This window comes from Antechinus flavipes, chromosome 4 (assembly GCF_016432865.1).
Source record: "Antechinus flavipes isolate AdamAnt ecotype Samford, QLD, Australia chromosome 4, AdamAnt_v2, whole genome shotgun sequence".
Taxonomy (NCBI): domain Eukaryota; kingdom Metazoa; phylum Chordata; class Mammalia; order Dasyuromorphia; family Dasyuridae; genus Antechinus; species Antechinus flavipes.
In genome coordinates this window covers 33,456,831-33,484,427 of record NC_067401.1, presented here as the reverse complement: position 1 = coordinate 33,484,427, position 27,597 = coordinate 33,456,831, and the positions used below count along the sequence as shown (strand labels likewise).

The window sequence follows — 27,597 nt, the reverse complement described above, 5'->3', positions numbered from 1 at the left end:
ATTAATTAAAATGTGGCAACATATTTGTGAGGTGGGAGAGAATAATTGAGGATGGTACTAAGGTTCTGTACCAGAGTGATTGGAAGGATGGTGCAGAAATAGGGAAGTTCAGAAGAGAAGTTTGTAGAAGAAAGATGATGAGTTCTTTCTTTTTCTTTTTGACATATTGAATTTAAAATGCCCATTGGTAAATCCAGGTCAAAATGCCTAATAGACATTTGGTGATATGGAAATGGAGATGGGGAGAAAGGAGAAAAGGGAGGGAGGGAAAGTCATGTACATAGAGATGATGATAATTCCCAACGAGATTCCCAATAGAGAAAAATATAAGTGGAGAAGAATCCGCAGGACAAAGCTCTGGGGTGGAGACAATAAGTGCAGACAATTTTTCCTAGAGGTTTGAAAGAGAAGAGAGAAAGAAGATGGAAGTATTAAAGGAGGATTTTAAAAAAATATTTTTGTAGGCAGTAGAGATTGAGCAAAGATTGAATACAGAGATAAGAGGAAATGATTATGGGGATAATTCAGTCTATTGGAGGAAATATTAACAGAAGAGAATAAAGGTCCAGTACTCTATCTAGTTGGGAGGAGATCAATTGTATGAGTTCTCTGCCCATTTTAAATCGAGAATTATAATACAAATTTGATATATTATCTATAATAATTAAATTAGTTTTACTTTAATCTTTTTCTTTTACTTCTTCTTACTATTGTATGAGACAGTACTTCTCAGATTCCCAGTCTTATTATATTTTACAAACAAGTTTCTTTTCTAAGCTGGTATTGCCTTTTAATTTCCTTTTTTTTTTTTTTTGGTAAAGAAATCAAGTATTTTCTAGATCAGATTGCTGTTTTGTTCTCATTATAGCAGTTGATTTTCATTGTTTAATTTCTGTATAAAATTTTTCTAATTAGTCATTTCCTTTATCCTTTTCCTTCTTTTGAGCATCAACAACTTGTTCAAACTATTTGATTTTTTAGAACTATAAAATATTAGCATTGAAAAGAATCTTAAAAACCACCTACAAATTTTATATCAACTGTACCTTTTATAGATGAGAAAACTAAAATCCATTATAAACAGTTCATGAGTGTCAAGAATTAAGATTGTAATCTAGGTCTCCCAAAACCCAACCAATATTCTTTCTACTGCATCACTTCACTAAAGAACAATTCTTTAATTGTCCATCTTTGTCATTTATAAAATAGGAATAATATCTGTATTATCTAGTTCAGAGAGCTGTTAATCAGGATCAAGTGAGATAGTCTTCCTTAAATCCTATATAATTATAAATATGTAGTTGCTATTAATGATGATGGTATTAATGTTTATGCTTGATATTCCCAGAGAATAAATTTCATAGGAAAAAGAAGCAGGTACAATATAGATAGAGATATCTATCCTCTGTAAATACTTTTTTGTATATATTTGAGAGCTAATCTCAGAGTCAGCACTCTGATACATCCCCACTGTGATGCTGAGAAAGTCTCTTTATTTCTCAGTATCCACTTGCAACTCTTAAGTTGCAGAACAGGTGCTGGTATACATTAGCAAAGTCAGTTTTCAAAGTAGGATTTCCCTGTACCAATGAAATCTCAAGTCTAGTCCCACCTTAAAAAGAAAGAAATTAAGAATTTCACAGTACACATCTCTGTTTCCTAGGAGAAAAGGTACTATATGAGAAAAAAGCATTGGAAATCAGGCGAGATCTGGCTTCAATAACAGCTCTGAAACTTCCTAGTTATGGAACCTTGCACAAATCATCTAAGGTTTTTATCAGTTCCCTCACCTGTAAAATGGAGACCATAATAACCAATTCCTATAATGCCAGAAACTGGTTTTCAGTGCGGAAAGGACTTTGCAAAAGTACTATGTAAATGTGGATTAACATTTTTCTTCGTGTCCTCCTTCACTATGCATTTTAAGTGTTGTTGATGCTTATTTTTAGACCAGTCATTTCCCAATATACCCCAGCACTGTTAAATACTGCCTTGTAACAAAGGAACAGTTAAGTAATATTAATCAACAAAGCAACAGTGCCAATGTATGAAGCATTCTGTGCTCACAATCTCCTACCTCTCTATAGACAAGAGGAATTGTGTTCATCTTGTGTTCTCAGGGAACCCAAGATCTGCAATTGTAATGAATGAGTTTAGCTTCTTTCATTGTTTTTGTTTACATTGTTGTAGTGATTGTAGATATTGTTCTTGTTTAGTGCTACATGAGTTCTCTGACTTCCTCATTTTGCCCAATTGTTAGAGTGTGATAATAATAACCCCATTACAATTATATGCAAAAGTATGAAATGCTGCTATAAAAATTTTGGGGACTATAGGACCTTATTTTCTACCTTTAACTTTCTTGGGATATGTGTTTGCTTCATAGTCAGATATTTAGTTGTGTTTTAAATGGTCCAGAACTCCTTTCTGAAATAAAGATCCTTCTTGCTAATTTCTTTTAACAATATCCTTCCAATGATGCTATTTATATGGCCATCTTCCGTTCAACCACCAAAGTGATTTTCCTAAAGCACAGTTCCAACCATGTCCCTCCCCTTCTTAATGAACTCCACTGACTTCTTATCACCTCCAAGATCAAATATAAAAACACTCTGGTATTCAAAGCCCTTTATAACCTAACTCCCTCCCACCTTTCTGGACTTCTTATATCTTACCACACTTGATATGTGGTTCCTCTCTGCTTTTTCACAAATAAGACACTCCAGGTTATGGACATTTTTTTCTGGCTGTCCTTCTTAGTTAAAATACTCTCCCTCCTTTGCTTTGCCTATTGATTTCCCTGGCTTCCTTTAAATCCCAACTAAAATTCCACCTTTTATAGGAAGTCTTCCCCAACTTCTCAATTTCAATGTTTTCCTTCCTTTTATTATTTCCTATTTATCCTCTGTAAATATTTTCTTTGTATATATTTGGGAGTAGGGACTGTTTTTTGCCACTTTTTGTATCTTTAGCACTTAATGCAGTGAACATAATAAGCACTTAATAAATTTTGATTTATTGATTAATATCTGTAAGTCATAGAATACCAAAGTCTCTGAAAAAATTAAGTTTCTAATCACCCACAGGATGATAAAGAAATGCATGGGGGAAATGAATAAGCTTCAAAATATTGCCAACAATTTGTTATATGAGATGGCTCTCTGGGAAGGGGAATAAAGTAGGAAAGAAGAAGGGAATTGGGAAAAGTAGGTGGTATTTTTATAAAAGAACATTAATAAACATTTCATTAAAAACCTATTTTAAAAAACTATCACCAATAGATAATTGGAAGGAAAAGCAGTATAATAATATTATTATACTGCTTTTCCTTCCAATTATATAATATATAATAATAGCAATATAATAAAATCAAAAGTGAGAAGAGGACTAAGAAAGGAGGTAGTCTAGTCATAGAGCAAGAATGAGGATGACTAAAAGACAGTCTTTGTGCTCCCTTGGTACTCACTGCAATATCAGGCTTCTTGAGATGCAATAGCCTCCCCATCTCCAAAGATTTCAAGGAGTACACTTGATAAGATTAACTCAGTATAAGATGTTCCATTCTGTATTAATGGAAAGAGTGTACCTACCCACATCAACAAACTAAAGAATCCCCCACAGAAATTAGAACAGTACATTATACATACTAAGCATTCAGTAAGTCTTTACTGAATAAATCAGCAAACAAAAAACTCTGGATAAAAATATAATTATTACAGTAAAACCTTCATGGGAAAAATATGGAAAAATTATTCCAAAAATAATAAGAATTTTAAAAGAAATAAATTTAGCATTACTTTCAGAAAAATACATTAAGGCAAGCTAATAATTAATATCTAGTGGCCAAGGAGAGGTCATTTTATTCTAGAATAAATAGATGAAAATCTTTGGCATTTTCTTATCAGAAAATGAGTACTTGAAAAGTTTATTCTTTCATATATGTTAAATGTGTCCTCACAGTCCTATGTAAATTAAAAATTTGTTCAATGAGCACTTTTTTGTATAGTGCAAAGGCAAATTTCAACCCTTCTCAAGGAGGGTAGGAGGGAATCGATAAAAAATTAATCAAATTTTATTGGATGTGTATAAAAATGTGTTGTGGTAAAAAATATATATACATATATATATATACACACACACACTGTAAATATAGAAGAAAATGTAGAAGAAAACATGTGAAATATGCCTCTACCTTTGTTTTAACCAGAATGTAACATTAAATAACTTCTGGGCGTTAAAGGTGGAGATTTCTTAGTAACCTATAGCTTAAACAAAAATTAATGTAAGTATTAGCTAGACAGAGTTTATTTTTGAAGATTAATACATGACTTCTTGAGCTCTAAGACCACCATCTTTACACCTAAAATCCATCCTTTGGATTCTTAGGAATCACCAATTTGTCTCTTTTAGCTAGTCTTGTCTCTGGCCTTTATATAATTAGGATGTTAAATGGCTATTCCCATCACCTGGTCTGCATACTCAATCAATCAACATTTATTAAATGCCTCTTATGTTCCAAACACAATGCTAAGCACTGTGGGTCATTTGATCAGTTATTAAGTCTTTCAGAGCTATTTATCTTTGCATGTTGTATTCATTGAAAAAATGGTTCTCCTAGTTCTGCTCCCCTCCCCAACATCACTTTGTAGAAGACCTCCCAGGTTTTTCTGAAAACATCACTTTCATTATTTCTTCTGACAGAAGTATTCCATCACACGTGGGCACTTTACTTTGTTCAGCCATTCCCCAATTGATAGGTACTTCCTCAGTTACTAGTTTTCATTGACCATCAAAAAAACAAAACAAAAAAAAAAAAACTGCTGCTAAATATTTTTGAACTTTTGGTCCTTTTCCTCTTCAAGTATAGACTAAATAGTAGATTTCTGGGTCAAAAAATATGCAAAATTGCATATGCAAAATTTAATGTAGTTTGCAAAATAGCAGTCCCAAACCATAACATCACAAAGTCACTATGAGAATATAGAACCTTTGACATTTGTCTGCCTTTTTTCAACTTTGTTAATCTAATGGGTGTGAAATAAGAATCTTAGAATGACATTCTCTATTAATGATTTGGAGAATATTTTCACATGGCTATTAACAACTTGAATGTCTTCACCTGAACTTTCTAATCCATATTCATTTAGCCTATGAGATTCAACTCATTCTGACACCAGTACTTTCCTACCATAGTCTCTTAGGGCTTGCTAATATGAATTCTTTACTTTATTCTAATATAGTTTATTGGCCCTAAATTTGTATTCTTGGCTTTGTTTTGCTTTATATTCTTGTTCTGGGATGTCTCACACCTTACTCCTTTTCTATATATACAAATCATATCAATCCTTTTAATACCTTGCTCAAGTTCCTTCTTCATTAAGGCCTTCTGGGCTACCATAAAGTCAAAGGATTCTTCTCTCAAGTCCTTCAGCACATATATATATATATATATATATATATATATATATATATATATATATATTATATATATATATATATATATATATATATAATTGTACTTCTTAATGTTCATATATATGACTTCATGTAGATTATAAACATGTTTGAGTCTAAGTATAACAACTTATATTTTTTGTAGCCCTGAATACAGTACTTTTAGTGTTCAACAAATATTGGGGATTGCTTGTTTAAAAGTTACACCAAAAACAATAATAATAATAATAAAAGATTAAATCATACTGTGAAAGTTCTTATCACTTAAAATTTCAGAAAGGCGAGCAGCGATGTGGTGGTTCCACCCAAGAAAGAGAAAAGACAAAAATATTGCCTTTTTTTCTGAAGCTAATGGAGTTTGCCTACATATGGATAGACTCCTGAACTATCAGCTGGGTGGATATTTAGAGCAGTCTAAAAATAGGGCCTTTAAGCCAATCTCAGGTGTCCTGCTGCAACTGTGCTACTGATGTTATCTAAGCTTTGTGCCAGGATTTTCCCCTGCTTGAGTCTTTTTTTTTTAACCTCCATGTGATGTTCCTCACAAAATTGGATTGACTCACAGGGTCAGCTGTGATTTTTCATGCTAATTCCCATGACTGAGGTTTAAATGATCCATATCCTCAAATTTTCCCTGAGTGGCATTTTATTTTTTTTATGTGACTTCCCAAAATATTCTCATCATCCACCTGGGAATAGAAAATTCTCTGTGGAATTCCAGCCCCCTTCTTTCATGAGAAATGGCCAACTGAACGCACCTATCCTTATCAAAATGATAAACAGTATGTTACATTCCTAGAATACCGGCCTATTTTTTGCCATTATATTTATGTGTATTATCTTGTATAGATAACACACATGAGATTAATCAAGCTTCCTAATGGGACAGTAAACCCAAATTCACACTCCAAAATGTGGTTTTTTTAACTTACCTGAACTCCACAGCCCAGTCAGAATCTCCTTCATGCCATCAGACGGTTGTTTGTACCTTGTTGGTGACGAGGAAGATAATTGAGCTCATTATGTAGAAAACACTCTAGAGTTGATGTCCAAGAACCTGGGCTTCCATCCTGCTTCTGCCCCGTAATACTTGTATGACTTGGGGCAAACCTCTGAGCCATAGTTCCCTCATATATAAGATGAGAAGATGGACTAAATGACTTTTAAGGTTACTGCAATTTCTAAATGTATAATGTTATAAATATTTAAAACAATGAGGCAAAAAAAATTCCATAATCAAATCAGATTTGCCTTAGGAGAACCTATAAGTTTTCTTTTATTACTTTGATTATATATGTAAGAAAGTATGGCATATATTCATTTTATATCTATGAGAAGCACAAAAAAGTGCCATTCAGCTAAACTGTAATATATTTAATGAAATTATTTGTCATGTGTAGTTAGCTACCCATTATCCTAAAGCAAATCTGCTTTGATTATGATCATTTCCCTTTCTTACCCAGGGTTTTAGTATTTTGCTGAGGACTGGGTATTAATTATATGCATACTAAATGATTTCATTTTATAATTTATAATAAATATATAAAATGCATATTGTATAATTGTAAATTTTCTTATAATTTATTTTAAAATTTCATTTTGTAATATACATACAGTAAAGGAAACTATTTCCTTGAGATCAAGGGTTCTTAACCTGTTATCCATGGACTTTCTCATTTGCCTATTATCCAAGACTACAAAATGAAAACTAAATGAGCAAAAGCCAGTATATTTTTGTTAGAATAGATATATTTGTTCCTTAAACCAAATAGTGGGGCTGTGTTTGCCTTTGTTCCCACTTTCTTTCAAGCTGCTACTATTAGTCTTATTACTTCCTTGGAGCTATGAAGTATGTTTTATATAAACCTACATGATTATATACATATATACACGTACTAGATACTAGTGTATAATTTAGTATTTCTAAAGAAACATTTAAACTATTGTTTCAAAGGCCAATAAAATGTACTTGCTGCAATTTGGACAGATCCAGGGAGAATGTTCATGCACTTCCCGAGAGGCTACTTGGGGTCATTTTGCTCAATGTGACTCGCTGATATAGGGAGACAGCTGTGCTGGGCTTAGTGTCAGAAGAGCCAAGGGCAGAACTGTGGGTCTTTCCGACCCCCAGTTCTTTCATACATTAAGCTAGGAAGAACAATATCCTGACAGTCCCCTCCAGGGGATTGTTGGGAAGCTCCAATGTGCCAAGTATGTCAAGTGCTCCGTGTACCCCAAGTCCAACAGCAAGCTCAGCTATTATGTTACCATCACTGAGGTAGCCATACAAGCCATTTTCTTTTTTAAGAAGGTGAGGATTATTAAGGTTAAGTATCAAAAGAGGCTACAGGGTTGGAAGGTTTGCACCTAAAATGCAAAGCTGTTCTCTCTCAGCTGTGGAGTTAAATCCAGCAAACTGGAAACTGGTTCTGGGGTCTGTAGATCTGCCTCCAAATCCTGCCTCTGACATTTAACCATTTCTGTGAGTTGCCTGGGCTCTTGCTCAGTTTCCTCACTTGTAAAATAAGATAAGTGGTTATAGGCATGTGAAAATCCACCAGATTTTCTGGTGGTTCTCTCCCAATGAGGGCACCCTGGCAGCTACATGGTACAGTGGATAGAGTGCAGAGCCCAAAGTCAGGAAGTCTCTTTTTCCAGCCCCAGACACTTTCTAGCTGTGCCTTGGTGCCCTTATTTGTAAAATGAGCTGGAGAAGGAAATGCAATCCACTCTAACATCTTTGCCAAGAAAGCCCCACATCACTCCAAGAAGAGCGGGAAATCACAGAAACAAGTCAACAATTCCCTATCTCTCCCACACTGAAAATACAAGGCTATCCATTGCACGTCCCCATCACCGCTCTACATAGGGGCTTTTACCTGCTTTGTTTCCCTGATGATGTTCCCCCTTCCCACAGGTCCATCATATTGGTACTGGACCTTGTGTAAACCCCAAATCGGCTTTAACCCTACTGCAGCTCCGATTCCTGGGTTCAAGTGTTCCATCAATCCAAATCTCTCCTGGTAGGAGAGATTACATGAATATATCATGTGTCTGACTAATCAACCCACTTGAAAAAATAAAACAGTCTATTTTGATCATAGAGAATGAGGTTCTCTTCCACATATTCTTGATGTGTTTCTACAGGTTTTCCCCTTTGCTCATTGCCTGTCTGATCTGACATATGATATGCAAAATCTCAATCAGTCTTTAGATATAATAGGACACTTTGATAAGCTGATCATGTAATTCTGACTAGTTTCTGATATCTGCATTTTTTTTCAGGTGCTATTCACTAAACTTTGGTTTTTACACATACTTTGTTGTTTCTAGAACCAGGGAGCTGTTTTGGGGGGTTTCCATTCATCCTTGGGTTATAATCTAAAGAAACTGAAAAATGGTGAATAATCAAGAGAGTACCTTCTTGAATAGCATTAATGATATACACTAAATGAAAGAAAATAGTATTTTTCAGAAAGCTGATTTTTTCCCAAAAATTGGTAAGTTTAGTAACTGATACTAAGTAAAGCTTTTAATTAAATTAAAAAGCATTCTAAAGGAATAACAAATTGTTTCAATTAAAATGTTTTCCTATGTAGTTTTTTATTCTATAGAATTTAATTTTTTTCCCTTTCTTCCTATCTTTCCACTCTCCTTGAAACAAACAAACAACAACAATAAAAAATAACCTTGGAACTTAAAATGCATTTGCATTTTGGTTAGGTAACTGAATCACTGTGAACTTCCACCCTATAATTTCATCCCTTTGGTTTTCAAAGAACAATGAAGGAAAGACCTTCATGCTGGCACTTGGGTGGAGGCGTGACAAGCCATCTGCACAGCATATTGGGCTAGATGGGAAATGAAAATAACTGTTGCCTAGAAATGGCTGGTTGGCTCTCAAATCTGTGGAGAAGGAAGGGATTTATGGCCAAAGAAGAACTAGAGTACAATATGAAATTAAAAAATAGATAATTTTGATTATATTAAATTTAAAAGGTTTTGTGCAAACAAAACAATTGCAGACAAGATTAGAAAGGAAGCAGAAAACTGGGGGAAAGTCTTTACATCCAAGGATTCTGATAAAGGTCTCATTTCTAAAATATATAGAAAATTGACTCAAATTTGTAAGAATAAAATCCATTCTCCAATTAATAAATGGTCAAAGGATATGAACAGACAATTTTCAGATGAAGAAATTTAAACCATTTCTAGTCATATGAAAAAAATGCTCTAAAATCACTATTGATCAGAGAAATGCAAATTAGGACAACTCTGAGGTATCTCTACACATATCTCAGATTGGCTAAGATAATAGGAAAAGATGATAAATGTTGGAAAGGGATATGGGAAGACTGGGACACTAATATATTGTTTGTGGATTGTGAATTGATCCAACCATTCTGGAGAGCAGTTTGAAACTATGTCTAAAGAGCTATCAAACTGAATACCCTTTGATCCAATAGTGTCTCTCCTGGACCTATATCACAAAGAATCCATAAAAAAGGGAAAAGGACCTACCTGTGCAAAAATGTTTGTAGCAGCTCTTTTTGTAGTAGTAAGGAACTGGAAATTGAGTGGGTACCCATCAGTTGGGGAATGGCTGAATAAGTTATATAAATTATGAATGTTATGAATATTATATTTCTATAAGAAATGATCAGCAAAATGATTTCAGAAAAGCCTGGAGAGATTTACATGAACTAATGCTAAGTGAAGTGAATAAAACCAAGAGAACATTGTTCAAGAAAACAACAAGATTATGTGATAATTAATTCTGATGAATATGGCTATTTTCAGCAATGAAGTGATTTAAGACAATTCCAATAGACTTGTGATAGAAAGAGCCATCTGTATCCAGAAAAAGGGCTGTTGGGACTGAATGTGGATCACAACATAGCTTTTTTTCACCTTTTTTATTGTTGTTTACTTGCTTTTTGTTTTTTTTTCTTGCTTTTTTTTTCCTTTTTAATCTGATTTTTCTTGAGCAGTATGATAAACGTGGAAATGTTTATGAAAGAATTGTACATATTTAACATATGTTGAATTGCCTGCTACTGGGGGAGAAATTAGGGGAAGAGAAAGAGAGATATTGGAACATAAGGTTTTGTGGGGATGAATGTTGAAAACTATCTTTGCATGTATTTTGAAAATAAAAAACTATTATTTAAAAAAAAAAAGAAATGGCTAGTTGGCTTGTTCAAGTCACATGAAATACTATTATTCTGATGTGCATTGTTTCTTTAGTGGCAATTCTTCATAAAATAACTAAAAATGGTATGCTTAATATATGTGTGTGTGTGTGTGTGTGTGTATGTGTGTATTCTCTTTTCCCTGGACTCTTTGGACCTTCCCTCTCTTAATCAGTTTGTGTGATGGCTCTCTGGAAACTAGCATGAAAAAATAAAAAATCAAAAACTGCCTTAGCTTTGCAGTGAAGTATTCTGAAGGCATAGGAAAGACATAAGAGTCATATGGTAGCATTCATTTGAGAAAAAGTTTGAAGCAAGGATAAAATGTTGACTGAAGAAGAAATTGAACAAGTTTATCTAAAAGGAAGTAAAGTACAGAAGTGGAGAATGGAAGGGAAAGGAAAAGGAGTAAGTCTTTATGTAGTGTCTAATATGTACCAGCCACTATTATAAGTGTTTTACAACTATTATCTCATTTTATCCTCACAACAACCCCTCGAGATAGATGCTATTATTATCCCCATTTTTCAGATAAGGAAACTGAGGCAAAGAAAGATTACATGACTTTATCAGAGTCACAGAGATAATAAATGTCAGGAGCTGGATTTGAGTTCAAGTTCTCCTGACTCCAGGATCAATACTCTATCTTCTGGGTCATCTAATTGCCAGATTTTTTTTTAATTAAGTGCTTACTATATGCTGAACATATGAAGACAAAAATGAAAAAGCATCTGTCCTCAAGAAACATATTCTATCGAGGAAAACAATCAACAAAACTACCTAAGATTGGGGGCTTTTTTTTCCCTTTCTTTGTATCCCTAGCATTTAGCACAGTGCTTAGCACATGGTAGGTGCTTAATAAATGCTTATTGACTGACAGATTGAGCTAATTACATACAAAGTACACATAGAAAGTATATTCAAGGTAATTTGGGGTGCTGGCCCTAGCTGAGGGTCGAGCTGTAGAATTAAAGATGAGCTCTCAAGGAAGTCAGAAATCTAAAAGACAGAAAGTGAGAAATGAGTCCAAATGACTTGATTCAAGATAAATTCTTTTTCAAAAAGTTATAAAGGTAATTCCAACATTATTTTCTTGAGGGTTTAGAAAAAATAGAAGTACTGGTCCAAAAAAGGATCTGACAATAGATGATAAGTAATTGCAGCTTTAACAAAATTAAGTTGACATTAGTAATGTGATATCTAAGTAGAAATGTCTTATATCTCCCCAAAAATGTGAAAGGGAAAGTTTAGTCATCCATAAATAGTTTCATGTGACACCTGCATTTACATTGTAACTGAATCTCTAACAGATAATATTGTTTAAGGTCCTGTTTAGAATAAGTGGCCAAGTCCTGGGTGAACCACATAGCCAATGGGTGATTTTGATGAATGACCTCTAATTATAACACAGTAGAAATGACCACATGTATAAAAGGCAAAGCAAATGGAGACTGTCTCTTAGATGTTGAGGTCAGGGAGACTACTGATGAATGAGTAATGGTTTATGGTGTTAATAGTTGTCAAAAAAGGAGGATTAAGATGATAAAGAACTCATTGAATATGGAACCAAGATTAGTATCATGCTCTGCAGAATGATGAGTTTAAGAAATAAATTGTTGATGATTCAGAAACAAATCAACTGAGAGAACCTTCACAAATAAATAGCTATAGATGACCTTTTATAAAAACTTGATGAAAGACAGAAGAGCAGAGTAGCAGTTGGGGAGTGTTGATGAGGCTAATATTGCTTTCTCAAGACTTATTGTGACTTAGAATTTATTCCTATAATGAAAGAAGGGAACTGGAGAAGTGGATTTATCAAGAAAGCTATTACAAATAGAACAAAAACACTGGAGTCCAGTCAATGATCAGTTATCCAAAGGTAACAAAAGTAAAATGATTTCCATCATTTTTGAGTTGCAATTTCTAGATAAGATAGAAATAAAAAAACATAATTAAAAGAGATAAAAGGTGAGACCACATTTTTTTTAAAATGTACTACAGGTAATGAAGTATCAATATTTAATACACATATGCATATATCTCAAATTCATAGAATCTAAATACAAAAAGAAAAAGTTGATCCAATTACAGATAGAAACAAAAAAACTCTTAATAAGTATGAATTTCTATGGACCCCTTTCAAACCCAGATAAATGTAACAAAAATAGGCAAGAAAGAAATTTGTATGCCTCAAGAGGATTTTCAAAAAGCCAAATAAGATACTTCTCTTGTAATTAGTCAATGGGAACAGAAAGGAAATATGTATATTATTCAAAAGAGCTGTGACCCTTACCAAAAAATGACCACTTGCTATGGTATAAAAATCTCATAGTCAAATAGGAAGGAGGAAAAGGACATAATTAAAATCATTCTTTGGAAACCAGAACATGATAAAGACTATTATCAATGAGGGGCATTTGAAGAATGGATTCAAATTTGAAGAGATATTAAATAATTTAATATTAAAGAATATGTAGGTCAAAGAATAAATTACCTAAATATTTTCATCCAAAAAAAGGAACCTCAAAAAGATGAAACTTAAGACTCAGCCAAAGCAATTCTTAGAGGGAAATATATAATTCTTAATTTCATCAGTGAAAGAAAGAACATGTTGATTAACTGGGCCTGCAACTAAAAAGAATAACTAGGAAATTAACAATTTTTAAAACCCCGAAGAGATAGACAAAATTGAAAACAAAAAAGCCATTGAACTAGTAAAGTGTAGGACCTCTTTAAAAAATAAAATATATAAAGCTCTAATTTGTTATTTTAAAGTGCCAGTGTCATTGAACAGCACCATTAGCATTTTTATGGTACTTTTAGACTTGCAAAATGTTTTATAAATATCTTGTTTTATTCTAACAACCATTCTGGAAGTTAGATGATACAATTATTCCTATTTTCTATATTAGAAAATTTAGACAAAAGTTAAGTAGCTTGCCCAGGGTTATATCTAGTAAGTGTCTGAAACCAAATTTTAATTCAGATTTTCCAAACTCCAGATCCAGTGCTCTGTTCATTGTACCACCTATGTGCCTATAAGAATGAAAAAGAATTACAACAAATGAAGGGAAAGTTAGGAAAACTATTAGAAACTATTTTGCTCACATATATCCCAACAAAATTGCTAAAATGAATGAGTGTTTACATATGAAATACTCAGGTTAACCAAACAAGAAATAGAGACTTTAAATAGCTCAACACAGGAAAATAATTTGAAAATAACATAAAGAAATTCCCAAAGGAAAAATCCCACAGTCATGTGGATTTCAAATTAATTCTCTCATACAAAAACAATTCTAACATCACACAGATTGTAAGCAAAAATAAACATTTTCTACATGACATATGTTCCCTATTAACAAAACCAGGGAGAGATTAAACAGAGAAAGAGAATGATAGCATATTAAAACTAATGAATATTGATAGCTAATATTTTTCCAAGAGATGACAATTGTATATGTTTTTTATAATAGCTTATTATTTTTCCAAATACATGCAAAATAATTTTCATCATTCACTTTTGCAAAGTCTTGTGTTCCAGTTTTTTCTTCTCCCTTCCCCTCCTCCAGGCAGCAAGCAATCCACTATAGGTTAAACATGTGTAATTATTCTGAACACATTTCCATATTATGCTGCACAAGAAAAATTAGATCAATATCCCAAAGAAATACTAAAGAAGGGAAAGAGACCTGTATGTGCCAAAATGTTTGTGGCAGCCCTGTTTGTAGTGGCTAGAAACTGGAAATTGAATGGATGCCCATCAATTGGAGAATGGCTGGGTAAATTGTGGTATATGAATGTTATGGAATATTATTGTTCTGTAAGAAATGACCAGCAGGATGAATACAGAGAGGCTTGGCAAGACTTACATGAACTGATGCTAAGTGAGATGAGCAGAACCAGGAGATCATTATACACTTCAACAACGATATTGTATGAGGACATATTCTGATGGAAGTGGATTTCTTTGACAAAGAGACCTAATTGAGTTTCAATTGACAAATGATGGACAGAAGCAGCTACACCCAAAGAAAGAACACCGGGAAATGAATGTGAACTATCTGCATCTTTGTTTTTCTTCCCGGGTTATTTTTACCTTCTGAATCCAATTCTCCCTGTGCAACAAGAGAACTGTTCGGTTCTGCAAACATATATTGTATCCAGGATATACTGTAACCTATTCAACATGTAAAGGACTGCTTGCCATCTTGGGGAGGGGGTGGAGGGAGGGAGGGGAAAAATCGGAACAGAAATGAGAGCAAGGGATAATGTTGTAAAAAAAATTACCTTGGCATGGATTCTGTCAATATAAAGTTATTATTAAATAAAATTTTTAAAAAAAAGAAAAAAGAAAAATTAGATCAAAAGGGGGAAAAAGAACATGAGAAAGAAAAATAAGCAAACAAACACCACCACCAAAAAAAAGTGAAAATACTATGCTTTTATTCATATTCAGTCTCTATAGTTCTCTCTCTGTTTGCAGATGGTTCTTTCTATCATAAGTCTATTGGAATTGCCTTGAATCACCACATTGTTGAAAAGAGCCAAGTTTATTATAATCGATCATCACACGATCTTGTTGTGTTGAATATTATTATTCCATTAATATTTCATTACATTCATATGCCATAACTTATTCAGCCATTCCCCGACTGATGGGCATTCATTCAATTTCCATTTTCTTGCCACTACTAAAAGGGCTGCTACAAAAATTTCTGCACACATGAGTCCTTTTCCCTTTTTTATGATTTCTTTGGCATACAGGCCCAGGAGAGATACTGCTGGATCAAAGGGTATACACAATTTTATAGTCCTTTGGGCATAGTTCCAAATTGCTCTCTAGAATGGTTAGATCAGTACACAACTCCACCAACAATGTATTAGTGTCCCAGTTTTCCCACATCCTCGCCGACATTTGTCATTATCTTTTCCTATCATCTTAGCCAGTCTGAGAGATGTGAAGTGCTACCTCAGAGTTTTCTTATACAATTATATTTATTTATATTCTATAACTAAGTTACATTTATTCAAGAAATTCAGAGTAGTTTCAATAGGAGGAAATCTGTCAAAATAATGTGACGTATTAATAATTAATAAAAATAGGTGACAACAAAAAAGTTTTTGACAAAACAATACTTCTTTACATCTAAAAAAGGTAACTGAGAAAAATGAAAATATTAAAACATTTTTAAAAATTTAAATGACATTTTAATCTATACCATTCCTTAACAAAATAAATATCTATCTATAACCAAGAGCTAGCATATGTTTAAAGAGAAAACACCAGAAGTCTTCTAATATCTTAAATAAATCAAAGATGTCCAATGTAAACACTATGGTTTAACATAGTACTAGAAATCCAAGCTATGGCAATAAGACAAGAAAAGGACATTGAAAGACTAAGAAAGGGTAAAAAGGAAGCATGTTAGCAGACAATAGATCTCTAAATTCAACCAAAACTTAATTGAAACAATAATTTAATAAAGTAGTAGGACATAAAATAAACTTACACAAATTTTCTCTATATTACCAACAAACCCAATAAGAAGAGAGAAAAAAGGAAATTTAATTCAGAATTTCATTTCTGTAAAATTCTGTAAAATATCTGGGAGTCTGCTTACCAAAACACATGCAGAAATTACAGGAATACAACTATAAAACACTTTACAATTTACTATAAAACTAAGCAATTGCTCACTTGCATTATACCAAAAGAAAAAAAATAAAAATACTTAATTTACAGATTTAGTAACATAACAGTCAAACTACAAATTGGTTATAGAACTAGAAAAAAAAAATTTAAAAATTGATTTGAAGGAAAAAAAATTAAAAATCTCAAAGAAAATGATGAAAAAGTGGGAAGTAAGGGGACCTGATAGTAAATGATCTCAAACTGGACTACAAAGGAATAATCATCAAAACCAGTTGATAAGAGTTAAAATATAGAAAACTTGATCAGTGAAACTGCTTTGATATATAAGCTCCAGAAGCAATATGACATATTCATATAATACTTGATAAAGCCAATGACCTTAACTGTTGAGAATGTATTCTTCAACAAAAAATTGTTGGACATACTAGTGTACAATCTAGCAGAAATTGGTTTTAGACCAATAGATGATACCATATTTTATGATACAATAAATTCCAAATGGATATGTGACCTAATCTAAAAAGTCACGGTATAAACAAGTTAGGGAAAAGAAAGGTAATCTTTTCACAATTGTTAATAGGAGGAATATTCTTTATTAACTTAAGAACCTGAAGAGATAAAATTGATGGTTTTGATTATATAAAATTGAAAAGGTTTTGCATAACTAATTAACACAGAACTGAAAGGTAAACAGTTAACTAGAAAAAAAATTTTGTAGCAACTTTTTCTGATAAGTTTCTGATGCCCAAGACATATAATGGATGTATACTTAAACAAGATTATTCATTCCCCACCAAATAAATGATCAAAGAATATGAGCAGGCAATTCTCAAGGAAAAAATTTCAAATTATGAGCAATTACATGAGAAAATGATGTAAATCATTAATAATAGAAATCCAAATTTAAAAAATTCTTAAAGTTCTGCTTCACACACACATCAGAATGACAAAAATTATAGAGAAGAAAGTTATTTGTTGGAGAAAGTTTGGGACTATAGAAACACTTGTGTAGTGGTCCCTTCATTCTTGAAAGCAATTTGAAATTTTACTGAAAAGTCACTAAGCTGTGAATTTACTTTGGTTTGATGATATTATTATATCGACTACTGAGAAACAGGAAAAGTAACAAGAAATAAATGGGATCATATCCACCAGCATCCCTTTTTATTTTCTTTTGAACCATATCAGTCCTCTGGATAAGTTTTTATAAATGATCCCACTTTCTATTAAGATCAGGGTGCCTTTAGCCCTTCACAGAGAGAGATATCAAAGAAAGAAGGAAAGGATATAGATGGACAAAAATATATTTATAGCAGTACTTTTTTGTAACTAAGAACTAGAAACTAAGGAAGTGCCTTTTAACTGGAGAATTGCTAAATAGCAAGGGAGACAGGGTCAAATTTTGATCAAAATAAAATATTTTTTACTAAGAAATTACAAAAGATTGACTCAGAGAAACCTTGACAGGTTTTTATGAATCAACATAGAATGAATGAAATGACTAGATGAATCATGCTTTTTTAAATTTTATGCTTTTATATACAAATGTACAAATATAGTTGATGCACAGTGTCATATAAGCTATCTTTTTCTGTCACTTACATGAGGAAAAATCCCATTTGTTGATATTTTTAGGTTAATAATCAAAAAGAAAAACATTTAAAGAGTAGCAAAAGTGCAAAAATGGTATCTCTATTTGGTGGTTATTATTAGCATCTCTCTTTTGGAAGCTCAAAATTCTTTCCTTTAAACTTTTCCTGTCTAACTTTCTTATCCTGCTCAGAGCTATAAACTGGGAAGCAAACTTCCCAGAAGGAAAAGCAAATAAATAATCTGAAATTTGATGTCATCTTTCCTCACAATGAAATGAGAAATATGGAGAGGTCACCTCCTACATGAAGCCTTTAACCCCAGAAACTATTGCCTCCTCCCCTGCAAAAAAAGGGGGGGGGGAATTATTTCAATTTTTTTTATATCTTTATTTGTATATGTTCATATTATCTTCATCAGTAAATGAGCTTCTTGAAACAGGGACTATTGTATTTTCATCTTTGTATATACTAGCAAAATGTCTGGCACACAGTGGCACTTAATGTTTGCTGGTTGATTGATTAGCTGAATCAACTAGGGGGTATATTGGAAAAGCTTCCTTGTCCACAGCATAATCTCATTATTCTGTTTAAAATACATATTACAAAATCTTAGGAAATCAGATGCATTCATTCAAATGTTAGAAGATATTCCAAACAAAAATACAAATTTATTTTGGCACAAGTCTTCCCCTTCTCCCTCCACCATGATTTATTTATATGACTGATTGAGAGTTGATTGAACTTCTTAAATTTCTATTTCTCAAAGCTAAGTCCTATGTCAAATAACAGTTGAGTAATATTCTATTATGATATGTTTAACTTCAAAGCTAGCCACAGCTAATGGACAATTTTCTTCTTTTCCACTTTTCTTTCTATTATTTATACAGGTGTGGAGGGGCACCATAGCCCGAATGAAATACAAGAGGACAAAGGCTGCTCTGACCATCATCAGGTACCATCGGCGCTACAAGGTCAAGGCGTACATCCAGGAGGTCCACAAACGCTTGCAGGGGGTCAGGAACATGAAGGATTATGGGAAGCATGTGAAGTGGCCAACTCCTCCTAAAGTTCTGCACCGTTTTGAAGAGGCCCTCAAGACAATTTATCAGAGGTGGGAACATACTGATACAGTTTATTACATCAACCCAGTTCTTATTTTTTAAAGCAAAAAAAGTTATCTCTGCTTTGTGTCCTATAGTAGGCCAAAGTGGTGATGATACAGAGTATATTTCACAAAAGATAAATAATAAAATTGGTGTGGGTCTGAAATGTTTTATTGAACAAACCAGTTCCTCTTATCTATGTCTTCTGTTCATGTGAGACCCTTGCCAAACTCTATATCTGCATTGCCCTCAAAGTCTACTAGCTATTTCATTTTTACTCAATACTGATGAATGAAATGAAAGAAATCATGCAATTATGCTAACTGGGTCTACTGAACAGATTTGGAACCTAATCTTAACTGGATACTCCCTATAGCAAACAAGTCTTTTTAATTCTCTCTAAATGACTCGACATCACATTCCCCACTAGAGCTGTTCCAAATCTATTCTGTTCTTGAACTTGCTGTACCATATCATCCTACCTTCTCCCTCCCCCAGTAGAGAATTCACTTTATAATTTATTGAAAAAAAAAGATATTTTTGTATCATTCTCTTCTTCCATCCTCTAAATCTCAAAAACTCTTAGCATCATTTTCCCATTCTCTCTTCTCTTATTCCAAATTTAGATAAAAAGATGGCCCTTCTTTTACCAAGACCAATCCCTTTATTCTTGATCTCATCTCTTCTAACAGATAAAGTTCACAATTAAAGCTTTAGTCTTTCAAATCTTTGTTCTCTATCTATTGTGCGTTTTCCCAAAGTCTAAAAACATCCCCAAATCTTTTCCATTCTTTAAAAAACACACACACATTTTATCTCATTCTTCCCTCAAGCTATTGCCCTTTTTCTCTCCTCCCTTTCATACCCAAGTTCCTAACAAAGAGCTACATTTGATTCTCCTTTCTCTCCTCATTGACTTCTAAGCCCCTTACAATCTAGTTTCTGGCTTTGTCATAACTTTTTTTTTGGTCACAAAAATTTTTCTCCACAGAATTATGATCCCCTTATTGCCAACTCAAATGTCATTGGATCATTTTTGGTTGAGTTTTTTTTTTTTTTTTCCTTAGCTAAACTTAGACCTAAAATCATCTAACACTTAGCCTTCATACTTTTTGAGTTCTCAGCAGCATTTTACACTATTTGCCTTTTTTTTTCATTGGGTACTTGAACTTCTCCAGGTTTTTGTGACATTATTATTTCTTGATATTTCTCTCAGTCTCCTCTGCTGGAATCATTTCCCATCTGCTAACTTGTGAGCATTGAAAATTCAGTATTTATCTAAAATGGCATACTTTATCTTCTCCCCCACCAAAAAAATAGTATTCCCTACTTCCAAACTCTTTTGTTTCTATTGAGGAACCTTCATCTTTTCAAATACTCAATGTTTACAGGCTCAGACTCATCCTCTATTTCTTATTCTTCAAGTCTTTTCTATTTGGCTTCCATTTATCACCTCCTAGTTACTCACACAGCCACATTCTGGTTTAGACTTTCGTCCCTTCCTGCCTTGATACTGAAATAATCTTCTAATGGCATCCATGACTCCATTTTATCTTGTTTCCAATACATCTTGGGCAGAGCTGCTCAAGTGGTATTTCTAAAATAAGTTTCTCAGGAAACTCCAACCACTTCCAATTGCCTCTAGGATAATAGTTCAACTCCCCTGTTTGTAATTCAAAACTCTTTACAATCTGGTCAGTCTACCTTTTCATACTTACTCTTCATTACTTCCTTTCACGCTCTCTCTAGTCCAACCAAATGGCCTTTCTTGCTGTTTCCTCACACTCAACATTCTGTCTCCTAAGAGAGAACACGCTCTCTCTCCATGTCTGGGAACGTACTGCTTTCCACCTCCACCCCTTGGAATCTCAAGCTTCCTTCAATCGCTGTCTCATTCATGAGGACTTCCCTGATCCCCAAGCTGCTGGTCCCTGTTTGGTAACTTTGAAATTACTTCTGGTCTTCTTCATCTATATTTTGTATTCGTGTAGACACATCTCCCCCAAATTGCTTGATTTTTGTCTTCATATTCCCAGCATCTAGGATAACATCAATACTTAATAAGGCATGGTTGACTGTCACTTCATGGAAGTCTGTCAGATTCCTTGTTGGCAGGAACACTCTCCATTTTATCTTGATAACTCCTGCATCTCCCAGTACTCTGTATGTGTGCGTGTGTACAAATATAAATACACACACAAACCATTTTACACACACAAACATACATGTGTCTGTGTGTTCACACATATGTGTGTATGTGCAAATTAAATATAAATATTATGTATCATATATGAAATATGGCATGCCACATAGTATATATAGTAGGAACTTAATAAATGTATTTGATAATTTAATAAATCTACTTATTTCTCAAAATAACTATACCTGGAATTCAAGTATCCTGCCACCAGGTGGCAATGGATTGCCATGTGCATCAGGTGCCATTTGTATCCAGGTAAGAGAAGGTTGATGGATGTGCTTTTGTTTGTTAGCTGACTTCAAACCCTTGCCTGAAATAAATAAATTGAAATTACTTGAAGGAAAAGAAAAAAAAAAAAAGAGAGAGAGAGAGCAATTTCTTTTTAGCACAAGCTTTTTAAAGAGATGAATTTGTAAGTACAATTTGGTACCTTTCTCACTAATCTTTAACTTTATCAGATTACTGTGAATTTTAGCTTCAGATCGGAAATCCTTTCTGGAGGTTCGTCCTCAGCCTTCACATTTAATTTAAGGGTGCCCTGGAATTGCTTATCTCAGTTTTAGCCAGGAGCGGTCTATTGGTGGAGCTTAATGTGTTGGAGCCCATCATAGGAAGGACCATAGTTTGCCTTTTAGCCTCCCTGCTCCCTGAGCTCTTACTGTCACAATGCTTTACACAGAATAGACAATTGAAAATATTTGTTGAATTGGAAAAAATTGAATTAAACATGTGGAAGCAGAAGAAAGAGAAGGCAGAGAGCTAAGTGCTGGTATGGTACCACTGAGAATATGACAATCCCTGGGACTATTCTGCCTCAGCCTGAAATCTTTTCATTTTATTCTTTTTTGGATTTTTCTCTTTAATTTTTTTTCATGCAAGCTGCTACTCAGGTTGAATTTTATTTACATATAATAATTATTTATGCCTCTAATGGTCTTTTATTTTGAAATATAAAATTTGAAATATTTGAAAACTTGACATACAAAATACCCAGATACATGTTAAAGGGACCATTGACATTAAACAGAAAAGGACAACATAAACCATAACATTTAAACACAGTTGTTTAAAATAGAAAGCAGATTTGAACTGAGTCCATCAGAACTACATTAGGACTAAGCAACCCTTTACGACCTAATTCACTTAATGTCCAGTATAAAGCCTTAGATATTTATGATGTAATATGGTAGAAAGAGACAGGCTTGAGTACAGTTCCCAACACTTGTTAGTTGTATCACTTGGAGCAAGTCATTTAATATTTCTAACCTTCAGTTTCTCCATTGACGAAAAATGGAAATAATGCTTGCCCTACCTCTCTCATATTGTTGGGAAAATGCTATATTATATTCCTGTTGTTCATACATGTCTTTTTTAGCTTATTATTTTACATTGATCAAGCATTCATTTTTCTCCCCTCTCGCCTCTCTCTAGGTACTGGGACAGAAGCAAAGAGGGAGGGAAAAATAGAGAGAGAAAGGAGGGAGTCCTCTGTATCACATAAGCTCAATCAAGCAAAATATTCTCACACAGGACAATTCTTGCATATTTCTGTCATGAACTCCAATTAATTAATTTAACAAGTATAGAATATTGTTCTTCAAAGAGATGGGTGTTAACCATAAATATCAAAATATATCTTTGTTTTTTTAGAAAGTAAAAAGAATATAGTGCTATATTATAGGAGGTACAAAGTACAAGCTAACCTCCAAAAAACCCAAAGATTGATTTTTAATCTGTTAGGGGTTTCTAATCTGTTACTTTGAGAATGTGACTATTACCTATTAGCTCCCTTAATCTCTTTTCTCTATAGAATCTTTCACCCGAAGTCTGGATCCCAACACAGAGCATGAATTTGCTCCCACTCTCCTCTGATGCAAAAGTCAACTTTCAGATTCATCCTCTGATATTTTGGCAACTGTGATCCAAATCTGTCACTGGTGTTATAGATGTGTCAGAGGAGTGCTCTTGGGAAGAGGGGAACCAAGACCTAGCTTAGCTCCACTTCTGATAGTCACCAAAGAGTCTTACAGTGGAATAGCAGAGTATGAAAGCTCCCTCCTGAATGCATCCATTGTGTCATGGAGTCACAGGATGCTCTTGGGGCAACGAAAACAACTGGCGTCATACTTGAGGAATCCGCTGAATGTAAACTGTCCACATTTAGAGTACCCAACAAAACGACACTTGATGAAAGCGCGGGAACAGAATTAAGAACTAACTAGTTCTTCTGGAGATGTTTCCCCTTGTGAGAGAAACAGCTCTTACTGCCGGTTTTCCAGATCGACTAGTCATACATATACACATACATAACTTAAGTATGTCCAGAGTTTCTGTGCACTGAGCAAGGCAGATGGCTTGGGGATTCAGTGGATAGACTGATGATCCAGAATAGTCATTTCCTGCCACAGACTTACAAGACATGGAATCTTAGACGAGCCACTTATCCTCAAACCTCAGTTTGCTTCCCTACAAAATGAGGGAATTGGATTCAGGTCCTTTAAGGCCCCTTCTCAATCTATCCTTCCTTCCATCATAAATACTGTTAGAGGCCCTATACTACTGTTAGATTCAGGTCCTTTAAGGTCCCTTTTCAATCTATCCTTCCTTCCATTATAAATACTGTTAGAGGCCCTATACTACTGTTGGATTCAGGATCCTTTAAGGCCCCTTCTCAATCTATCCTTCCTTCCATCATAAATACTGTTAGAGGCCCTATACTACTGTTAGATTCAGGTCCTTTAAGGTCCCTTTTCAATATATCCTTCCTTCCATTATAAATACTGTTAGAGGCCCTATACTACTGTTAGATTCAGGTCCTTTAAGGTCCCTTTTCAATCTATCCTTCCTTCCATTATAAATACTGTTAGAAGCCCTATACTACTGTTAGATTCAGGTTCTTTAAGGCCCCTTCTCAATCTATCCTTCCTTCCATTATAAATACTGTTAGAGGCCCTATACTACTGTTAGATTCAGGTCCTTTAAGGTCCCTTTTCAATCTATCCTTCCTTCCATTATAAATATTGTTAGAGGCCCTATACTACTGTTAGATTCAGGATCCTTTAAGGCCCCTTCTCAATCTATCCTTCCTTCCATCATAAATACTGTTAGAGGCCCTATACTACTGTTAGATTCAGGTCCTTTAAGGCCCCTTCTCAATCTATCCTTCCTTCCATCATAAATACTGTTAGAGGCCCTATACTACTGTTAGATTCAGGATCCTTTAAGGCCCCTTCTCAATCTATCCTTCCTTCCATCATAAATACTGTTAGAGGCCCTATACTTCAGTTAGATTCAGGATTCTTTAAGATCCCTTCTCAATCTATCCTTCCTTCCATCATAAATACTGTTAGAGGCCCTATACTACTGTTAGATTCAGGTCCTTTAAGGTCCCTTTTCAATCTATGCTTCCTTCCATCATAAATACTGTTAGAGGCCCTATACTACTGTTAGATTCAGGTCCTTTAAGGTCCCTTTTCAATCTATCCTTCCTTCCATTATAAATACTGTTAGAGGCCCTATACTACTGTTAGATTCAGGATCCTTTAAGGCCCCTTCTCAATCTATCCTTCCTTCCATCATAAATACTGTTAGAGGCCCTATACTAGTGTTGGATTCAGGATCCTTTAAGGCCCCTTCTCAATCTATCCTTCCTTCCATCATAAATACTGTTAGAGGCCCTATACTACTATTAGATTCAGGATCCTTTAAGGCCCCTTCTCAATCTATGCTTCCTTCCATCATAAATACTGTTAGAGGCTCTATACCTCAGTTGGATTCAGGATCCTTTAAGGCCCCTTCTCAATCTATCCTTCCTTCCATCTTAAATACTGTTAGAGGCCCTATATTTCTGGCCAAATGCGGGTTCTATTCTAAACCATTCAAACCTTAAGCAACAGACCATTTTCCCATGAACATCCATCCTTGTAATCTCTTGCTCATTTTCACTCCCGTAGCCCTTAGTTTGTTCCCATCCTTCCCTGGCTCTCTGTCCTGATTACTCCCCTCTGAATCACTCCTTCTTTGCTCTCACACAGACTGTTCCATCAGCTTTCTCGCGGCCCTCCCTGCCCCAGCCCTCTCTTGCTGTCCCTCACAATGCTCATTGCCAAAGTAATATTCCTAACGCGTGCCTGATCACATCACTCACGATCCAAAACCTTCCATGTTTGCCCACTGCCCACAGACTTAACCCAGACGCCTTTCTCTGATAGTCAGGATTTTCTGGCCTCTTTTCCCACTCTACCTCATCGTGCACTCTGTCACCTAGCCACTGGATTATGAGTTATTTCCCTCCATTGAATAGTCCTTGTTGCTTCTGTACCTTCCTGCATCCTTCCCCCACCTCTGCAGAGAATCCCTTCTGCCTCTGCCTGTTGAAGTCCTTCTCTGCTTTGGAGAACTAGCTTTGCCATTCCTACTGTGAAATTTCTCCTGCTGTCACCAGTTACGCGAGATCCTTCCCTCTCCCAGTCTCATGAGTCTCCATTTGACCCTCTTCTTGTCCTTTTTTTTTTTCATTACAACTTGCATATATTTAGATATCTTGAACTCAGTAGGCTCCAACTGCCTGTTTGGTCAAAGGTGCCATAAGTTTCAAGGGGGCGTCTGCATTCCCTTTGCAGGATAAGAAGAACAAGGGCATCTTTGTCTCACCTGCGTAATGTGAAATGTAATTGTTCTGAGGATGGCGAGATCTTGCCAAAGGCCACAGGAATATCATTCTGACAAATGTTCCATCTTTTCTGGTTTTCTTGTAGATGGAGAGCAGCCCAGCTTATCCGGAGCATCCCCCCTGCAGACTTGCCGCAGGTCAGGGCAAAGGTTGCTGCCATGGAGATGCTAAAAGGTCACAGAGCTGACCTTGGCCTCCAGAGAGCCTGGGAGGGGAACTACCTGGCAGCAGTGAGTACAGGGATGGAAATGGAAATCTGCCCCTTTTCTGCACATGCACACACACACACACACACACACACACACACACACACACACACACACACAATTTTTCTCTGAGCAATTATTGCAATAAAAATAAGTAATTTGACAGATTTTCCTTAAAATGAAAAATTGCAAAATTAACATAAATCCAAATCTTTTGTGTTGAGTGAATCCTTCAGGTTTCCTGATTTCAGGTTTCACTTTATCATTCTTGAGTCCTGTTTGGGGGTTTTCTTGGCAGAGATACTGGAGGTATTTGCCATTTCTTTCTCTAGCTCATTACAGATGAGGAAACTGAGACAAACAGGGTGAAATGACTTGTCCAGAGTCACACAACTGGGAAGTTTCTGAGGGCACAGTGGAACTCAGGTCCTCCTGACTTCAGATCTAGCAGTCTATCTACTGTACTTTCAGGGGTTCACCACCTTTGGAAAAAAAATTGATCATGTGACACATGACTATTCAGTGATACTTTTCAGAGCCATCAATGACTCCTTACTCTTCTTCCTCTTTGTTTACTTCCTTAGGGATATCTGTTCTGTCTCTTTCAACTATTACTTATATATAGAATATTCCCCCAATACATGTCTACACTTATAACTTCTGATCCTCTCCCTAGTCCAGTTTTCTGGACTAAAACAAGGTTTCTTGGCTTAGAGTCTGTGGAGAGATTTCATAGAGTCCATAAACTTGTATAGAAAAAAATTTACATATTGATCTTCACTAACTACAACTAAAAATTAGTATTCCCTTTAATTTTGAATTTAAAAAAAACACAGTTCTGAGAAGGGCTCCATAGCTTTGGCCACACTGCCAAAGGGACGACACAAAGAGGGTTAAAAACCTGTGGAGATTTTTCTCATCTTCAACTTGTACCAACTTTTGCAGGATTTGGAGTCTACATGAGAAATCCAAAAACACATTTATGAAGCATCATGAATATCATTACGAATAGGAGTCATCATTTTATTGGTGATAAATGTTAATATTGGTGAATATTTATGAGGCACTTACATATATATGTATGTACATAAATATTTATTTTTATATGTGTGTATGTGTGCATGTATGTATATATATATAGCACTTACATACACACACACACACACACACACACACACACCAGGCATCTTATACTCAGCTATCTCTACTTTTTCTCTCATCCCTCTCCGGTTCAGCTTATTCTTCTTCATGTTCCTTTTCAGAAGCCAGACACTCCCCAGACCACAGGCACTTTTGTTCCTGTTGCCAATGAACTAAAGCGGAAGGACAAATACATGAACGTTCTGTTTTCCTGCCATGTGCGTAAGGTAAGAAAAAATAGAGCTTGCTGATTTGGTTACCTTAAAACAGGACTAAGCTTAACTATAGTTCCATAAAAATTTTCATTTGAAACAATATTTTCGTAATTATATTTCCATAGCATTGGCTTTCTTTATAATCTTATGTATTTTACTTTATG

At 34.7% G+C, this 27,597-nt stretch overlaps 1 protein-coding gene across 3 annotated transcripts in view; it reads left to right on the top strand.

Annotated features, from left to right (window-relative positions):
• Window positions 1-27,597, top strand: part of MYO1D (myosin ID) — a 396,161-nt gene that overhangs the window by 215,235 nt on the left and 153,329 nt on the right. For all 3 annotated transcript variants that reach the window (XM_051992392.1, XM_051992391.1, XM_051992390.1), the window contains exons 17-19: window positions 18,785-19,008; window positions 25,958-26,102; window positions 27,341-27,445. In XM_051992392.1, the coding sequence (XP_051848352.1) occupies window positions 18,785-19,008; window positions 25,958-26,102; window positions 27,341-27,445 (474 nt within the window). The remainder of the gene's footprint in view (window positions 1-18,784; window positions 19,009-25,957; window positions 26,103-27,340; window positions 27,446-27,597) is intronic.